Source organism: Austrofundulus limnaeus, unplaced genomic scaffold (assembly GCF_001266775.1).
Source record: "Austrofundulus limnaeus strain Quisiro unplaced genomic scaffold, Austrofundulus_limnaeus-1.0 Scaffold176, whole genome shotgun sequence".
NCBI classification, from domain to species: Eukaryota; Metazoa; Chordata; class Actinopteri; order Cyprinodontiformes; family Rivulidae; genus Austrofundulus; species Austrofundulus limnaeus.
Window position 1 is genome coordinate 906,138 of NW_013952578.1, and position 7,516 is coordinate 913,653.

Below are 7,516 nucleotides of genomic sequence, written 5' to 3' on the forward strand. Positions count from 1 at the left end.
ATTTAATTCTTTCATCTTTCCATTCAGCAAACTACCGTATTTATTCATGTATAATACGATCTCGAGTATAATACGATCATAATTTTTTGAGCTTACAAAGCATAAAAATCTAATTTTATACTTTATGGATGACTTTTAGGGATAAATTTCTAGTATTATACATGAATAAATACAGTAATAAACTTCTGATTTGTTATATTTTATAAATATGTTTAATAATGTGTATAATACGATCTCAAGTAAAATACGATCATCCTTTTTGAGCTTAAAAAGCATAAAAAATCTAATCCCCAATAACCCGTGTAAAATACGACCCCCCTACTTAATGGATGATTTTTAGGGATAAATTTCTAGTATTATACATGAATAAATACAGTACTTTTTTGTTTGATTGAATAATAAAAGAACTAAATTACCTTCATACAGTAACAAAGCAGCGCTGCCCTTAAAAATTTATAAATACCATAAAAAAATCTGTTCATGTTGTTAAAATACTTCATTTTGTTCCCTAAAGAAAATAAAAAACAAAGCAAAGCTTTTCTGATGCCACAGTTTGTCACAGGGAACTGATATAAACCATTTCTTTCAGAAGATGTGATTAAAGCAGCTAAATTATTTAAAGCTTAAATAGATTATTTTTTATTAGGAGCAAAAAATGAGCTTTGTTTTCCTCAGATAAAACTGAAGCCTTCGGGGCAAAACAAGCAAAACCAGTTTTGACTGCTTTTACCAGAAACTTACAATTACTAAGATTTTCATGCATTCTCTCTTTCTGTTTGTCAAGTGTTAAAATTAATCTTCCCACCAATGTGACTAATTAAAAACTGCTATTACGACAGGCCCCATAGTTCAACAAGAGCACAATGAATCACATGCAAATGTTTGTTTGACTCTATGAACTCATGCAGTGCTACAATACAGTGCTTTACCTTTTTTATCCTTTCCCAGCAGTACCACCTTTGGTTTGTACATCGGCGGCTCCACCAGTGTGGGTCTCATGTCAGAAATACGGATGTCATTAGGAGAGCCGCCCATCGAGTCCTGAAGAGAGAAGAAGCTTAAAACTGGCACACAGCAGCTGACACAAGGCTTCAAGTTTTACAAATAGAAAAATTGGATCACTGTGGACTGTTTTTAAAATGCCTGCCTGTCCAGTTATTACAGTTACATCCATCCATCCATTTTCTTCCGCCTATCCGGAGTCGGGTCGCGGGGGCAGCAGCTTCAGAAGGGAGGCCCAGACCTCCCTCTCCCCAGCCACTTCTTCCAGCTCCTCCGGGGGAACTCCAAGGTGTTCTCAGGCCAGCCGAGAGACATAGTCCCTCCAGCGTGTCCTGGGTCTTCCTCGGGGCCTCCTCTCTGTGGGACGTGCCCGGAACACCTCACCAGGGAGGCGTCCAGGAGGCATCCTTACCAGATGCCTGAGCCACCTCAACTGTCTCCTCTCGACGTGGAGGAGCAGCGGCTCTACTCTGAGTCCCTCCTGGATGACCGAGCTTCTCACCCTCTCTCTAAGGGAGAGCCCAGCCACCCTGTGGAGAAAACCCATTTCGGCTGCTTGTATCCGGGACCTCGTTCTTTCGGTCATGACCCAAAGCTCATGACCATAGATGAGGGTAGGAACGTAGATCGACCGGTAAATCGAGAGCTTCGCTTTCTGACTCAGCTCTCTCTTCACCACGACGGACCGGTACAGCGCCCACTTTACAGCAGATGCTGCGCCAATCCGCCTGTCGATCTCCCGCTCCGTTCTTCCCCCATTCGTGAACAAGATCCCCAGATACTTAAACTCCTCCACTTGAGGCAGGACGACCCCCATGACCCGGAGAAGGCACTCTGCCCTTTTCCGGCTCATTACAATTACAAATGTTTCTATATCAAATGAACACACAGTTCAGTAACCATTCATAAGCTGCTAAACATAGTTAGCAGGCCCAGGGGCGGAGCCAGAGGTGTGACCAGGGCGACACGTGCCACCCCCAATGGTATGAGTCACGTGACTTGAAGCTGAGACACATATTTCAGAAGATGCCCCATGTTGTTACTGACAGTCAGACATGTTCAGACATGTTACTCCTCGCTGGCTCCCAAAAGATGGACAGCTGTGACTATTGCTGGCAGACAGCTTCACGGACCAATCAGCTGTGGGCTTCTTCAAGCAAAGAGTGGGACTCCTTTTGGATTTAAACCTTCGGCAAATTATTTTTAATTGAAAATGGGCAATACTGCCCAACCCTCCTGTGTAAAGTCAGAAAACATTTTATTTTTCTTTAGCTTTTAAATTTAACAACTGTCCTTCATGATCCTCATGACTGGGAAAACCCTGTGATAAACAAGTAGGGTGAAAAAGTATAAATACTGATGTGAATCTGTACTGCAGGCAGAAAACATGTAACACGTGTGTCTGTGTGAGTGTCTGCTTGATCTGACAAACCTCAGAGCTCTCTGTCAAATCTTCCTTGTCCTTCCTCTTGGGAATGTCGATGCCAGAGTTGTGCATTGATCCCTGATCCATCAGCTGAGACTGCGAGAAGTTCTGCATCTCTCTGTCGGTCACCTGGAAAAAGGTAATTTCTTTTCCCCATCAATTGCTCATCTAACCTTTTGTGTTTTTTTTTCTTTTTAGAGGTAGCATGGCCCCTGCTGGTTGCCGCATGACCTGATCACCTGTTTCCCCCATGTTTTGGTCATGTGTGTGTCTTCTTGAATGGGTGTTCTTGAATGTAATGTCATTGGGCGCCGTACAATAATAAAGGCATCAATCAATCAATCAATCAATCAATCAATCAATCAACCAATCAATCAATCAATATATTTTTCTGTCAATTAGACAAACTAAAGATTACGAATGCAACTGATTGGTTGTGCGGTGCTTTAGCTCAATAATCAGTACTGCGTTTCCATTGACCATGAAAATGCGCAAATTAGAATTTCGAAAATAAATTTACTCAATGGAAACACGGTGATTTAAAAAAAATTACGTTTTTTGACAAAATGATTTTGTGCTAGGAAGAGGTGGTATTCCGGCCGTATCGAAATTGATGTATTTGGCAAAACTGCAATGGAAACACCTTTTTCACATCACGGGAGTCACGTGATCAAGAACCGTTTGTTTCTACTGGTGAAAAAGACGACGAAGAAGAAGACAACAGGAAGTATAAGAAGTAGTAAAACCACAGAAGTAGTAAAAGAAAGTATTAAACTCACAGACTACATTTTCCCAAAAATGCAGCATCCGTAGCCGCTCCCAAGTATAAGGGTGTTGTCACTTGAAAGCCTTAAGATGCCGACGTCTCCTCTGATGGCTGATGATGAGCGCTAGTGTCGTGGTAGCAATATGCTATGTGTTTACATCCATTGCTGCCATGTTTGTAATGACTTATCATGAGAACAAAAGTATTCACGCGTGACTTTAACAGCATTTCTTACTTGATGGAAACATCGCAATTGCGAAACTGTGTTTTTTCGACATTAACAGAGTATCAACAAAGTTTTGGGCACATTTGCAATGGAAATGCAGCTACTGACGTGTAAGCCTCATAAGAAAAACATATTGTTAAACTTCTCTTGGACCCTACCCTCAAATCTTGTTTTGGAATATCCTGACATAAAAAAATGAATATATTTCTGCTTTAAACTGCCTGTTTTCAAACATTTTTTAGTACCTCTTTGGGAGGCAGGGGCCAGGGTGGTTCATACGGCTCTTTGCTGAGATGCGTATGCTCCATGTTGGTTCCTGCTGAGGTGGCAGTGCCTGTGCTCAGCTGGTGCTGGTGCGCGTGTCCCGGATGTACACCTTTACCCACAAGACTTTGTACCGACTTGACCATGTTCTTGAGGTCTTCGGGGTAGGGGGTTGGGTAGCGCTTCAAGTTTATCTCCACCTACAACAATAAGAGAGTAAAATGCAGTCAGTAAGGGAAAGTGAAGACATCTCCTCTTGTTTTGGACCATTTAATTGATGAGTGGGGGAAAAAAACAGCAAGAACTGACCTTAACTTTCCCAGAGTTGTCCTCATCGTCTTTCTTGTCCTCAAAGTCAAAGGCCACAGTCATCCTCTGCTGTCTCTGCTCCTCCCACAGAGTTGGATTAAAGCTGTCACTATCTGACTGGTAATCTGTGCACAAAGACACACATCAGTCACCAAGGATTACTACAAATGGTATTCTATAATCAAACAAACCCAAAACACTTAGCAAAAGAGTTGGGTAAAACAACATTCATACACTAAACTAGCCTGGTAAAAACCAGCCCCTTGTTCTACGCTTTGCTTCATACAGATGGTCTGGACTCTTGCCTATTCAGAAGCGATTTCTTGCTGGAGGTGTGGACTCTATTAAAGTTTAAAATGATTGGATCTGATTTAGCCAATCGCTAATGTTTGGCCGTGACGTATGTAGCTACTACTGTCGCTAAGAAGCAAACCGGAAATTGCGAGCGCCGTAAACAACCATCCCCTACTGAGAGGAGAACGAGATGGCTGTAAATGAGAGCTGCAGGCTTTGTGAGACAAATTTTATTTAATTTGGAAGCCTTGTCAACAAAAAAAAAAAAATCGTTCATCGTTCACAGCTCCTCCTTCTGTTCGCTGATTGGCCCGGTTGAAATTCTACCAGAGAAATCCTTGTCTATTGGAGAAATCCCAGACGGAGCAGTGAAGGGATTGAGCAGACCTGTGTAGGAAGGCAAGGGCCAGGCTAACACTAAACAACCACACGTCGGGGTGGCAATGGTAAAAAAAATAATTAATCACGATTAATTGTGGTATTTACTCGATAAGGATTAATATGACAATTAATCCACTGGAGTCCCCGGCATGTCTTTGTCACGTGACTGATTTAAATCACTCTCGTGGGAAAGATACGCTCTCTCTAAGAATCTGTTCTAAAGTGTGTTAAAGGTGCGGACTTCGATCTATACAACAGTTTTTAAATTATGTTGATGGGCCAAATAGATCCAGAGTTATCATTAATAATTTATTTTTAAATGTTGGACATATTTGAAGTGCGTTGTAGAAGGAGGCAGTGAAAAAAAAAACTACCCTCTGGTCCCAACCTCACCCCGCTGAACAAACATAAACCCCCCAAACTCCTTTCTGACTGATGCCTGAAATTATTCCACAAGCGCCGAAATAATCTACAGGAAGAAGAAAATAAAAAGACACAAAAATTGAGTGAAGTTTGGCAGCAATAGAGCGACAGAGATTTTATTTATAGTTAGGGTGTAGGTTAGTGTTCAGTTTAGTCAGTTTTAGCATTTCTGAGTCAAAACAATGAGGGAATATTTGAACGTGGAGCAGCGGACAGACGGGCCGAGTCGCAGTCGGAACCTTTTCAGAGAGAGGAGGAGGAGGAGGAGGGAAGCTCAAAGGCAGAGATGGAGGAAAAAAACAGTCGGAGACAAAGTGAGGACTCTGACAAGGAAGCAGGCGAGCCTTTATTTGGATAAGTGCCAATTAAGAACCGGTGAAAGTTTTTCTGACGATTAATTGCACACAATGGGATTTTGCCCAACCCTACAACAAACACACACACACACACACACACACACACACACACNCACACACACACACACACACACACACACACACTATGTACCCTCATCATGTCGTGGCTGTTGAGGAAACATGTAGTTGGTCAGAACCTTCTGTTTGGTTTCTGGATGGGCCTCTGTCTGCAGTGGAATCAGAGCCTTGGACTGCGAACACAAAACCACAATAACTTTTATTATTACTGCTTATCAAAAAAACATTACTCCCAAAAAAAAAAACATGTGACAAAGAGTTTACAAGTACTTTTGTTGACATAAAAAAAACTTATTTTTTTTTAATTTAGGTTAAGTTTGAATCACAAGTTTTAGGTTTCATTTTAAGTTTGACATGAATTGTCAGTTCTTTAGTCTGAACATTGAGCCTATCTTTGCTATACAAAACGCTAATGAGAAATCATTTGAAATTATTGCAATGTGCAGTGTGATAATGCATTAAAAATGGCAGCTTTTAAAACTGTCCTACTCACTCAAGGTGCAAATTGAAAAATTTTAATCAATATGAAGTAAATGGACTAAACATGTGAAACCTGTCAAATCTGACTTTATTTAATTACATAAGTGATCAGGACTAAACGTCTTTGTTTTTTGTCAGTGATTCAATTTGCACTCCGCTGCCTCATTCTCACCATCCTACGTTTCCATTTCTGCAGGACCATGCACGACCCCCTTCAACTTTATTTATTTATTTTTTATATTATTAGTTTATTATATTTTTTTATTCTTTTATTCAGTTATTTGTAATTTATTATTTTTTATTTTGTTGTTGTTTTTGAAGAAAATTTATGTTTCAAAGATATGTTTCCCATTGTTCATGTACTTTTCCAATAAAGAGAAAATTTTATGAAATTGCAGTTTTTAATGAAAAATAATACTAACAAACCTGGTTACATTTTCTGAGAAATTAATGTTTAGGAAAATGTCTTTTTTAATGACAGTGACAAATATCCTGCCAGGCTTTTGTGGTCATTTTACATCTAAATGTAAGGATTTATATTTGATTATTGCTTTGTTAGCTTAATGAAAACTCATAATTTTTATGGCATTTTTTTATTTTAACAATTGTAATCAAACAGAACCTGAAAACTAAGCTTTTTATAAATGTGAAATAATTCCACTCTAACAACATAATTAACACATTTTTAAAAAAAAAACTTTGTTGTTTTTTGTTTACTATGGGCCACGTATGCATCTGAATAATAAACTTTGATTGAATTAAACTCAATCATTACAGAGCTAACAGGTCTATGAACTTAATTAAACAGAAAAGAAGTGATTTTATAAAATTAATGCCATTTCACGTGTGCATATTTGTATCCTCAAAGACTTGGTGCTCTCAATACGTCATAAACTCACGTACTTCATCCTTTGTCATGTAACTCACATAATTAGCTGCTTCAAATGAGAGAAACTGTAGCTTTTAGCATTTCAAAATAAAAGTCTGAGAATAGAAATCAATCAGAAAAGTATTTTTTGAAACGTGTTTTAAACAAGCCCAGTATTTTAATTTGAATGTTGACGGCAGTTGTTTGTTTTTTCTGAACATTAGCTGGCAGCTACAGTCTGCTGGAAGGTGTAGGAGGAAGAAGAGAGATACCTGATTGTCAGAGAGCCACAGAGCTGCCAGGTCTTTCAGCTTGGTGAAGCTAAACGGGAGATTTTTTAACCTGAGACAGAGAGAGACGGAGGAAGGGAGGAAGGGAGGGAGGGAGGGAGGGGCGGGGAAAAGAAAAAAAAAGAGAGATGTTTCTCTTGCCCACGTACTGTACAGCCTGCAGAGCATGTAACCATGGCAACGCACTCACGGATCCCCATGGTAACTGCGGGCCATGAGATCACGAAGACACCGAAAACGGCCATTGAAAAAAAGTGAGAACGTGTTGTCACGTCTGAGTCACAGCTCAGCCTCCGGCGTGTGTGTGTGTGAGTGTGTGTGTGTGTGTGTGTGTGTGTGTGTGTGTGTGTGTG

At 40.1% G+C, this 7,516-nt stretch overlaps 1 protein-coding gene across 1 annotated transcript in view; it reads right to left on the minus strand.

The window, feature by feature from the left end:
• Positions 1 to 7,516, minus strand: part of lrrc7 (leucine rich repeat containing 7) — a gene marked incomplete in the record, with an annotated part of 55,654 nt that overhangs the window by 34,225 nt on the left and 13,913 nt on the right. Inside the window, 6 exon segments of the mRNA XM_014017770.1 lie at positions 930 to 1,041; positions 2,435 to 2,557; positions 3,666 to 3,884; positions 3,994 to 4,118; positions 5,599 to 5,698; positions 7,146 to 7,215. Coding sequence (XP_013873224.1) covers positions 930 to 1,041; positions 2,435 to 2,557; positions 3,666 to 3,884; positions 3,994 to 4,118; positions 5,599 to 5,698; positions 7,146 to 7,215 — 749 coding nt within the window.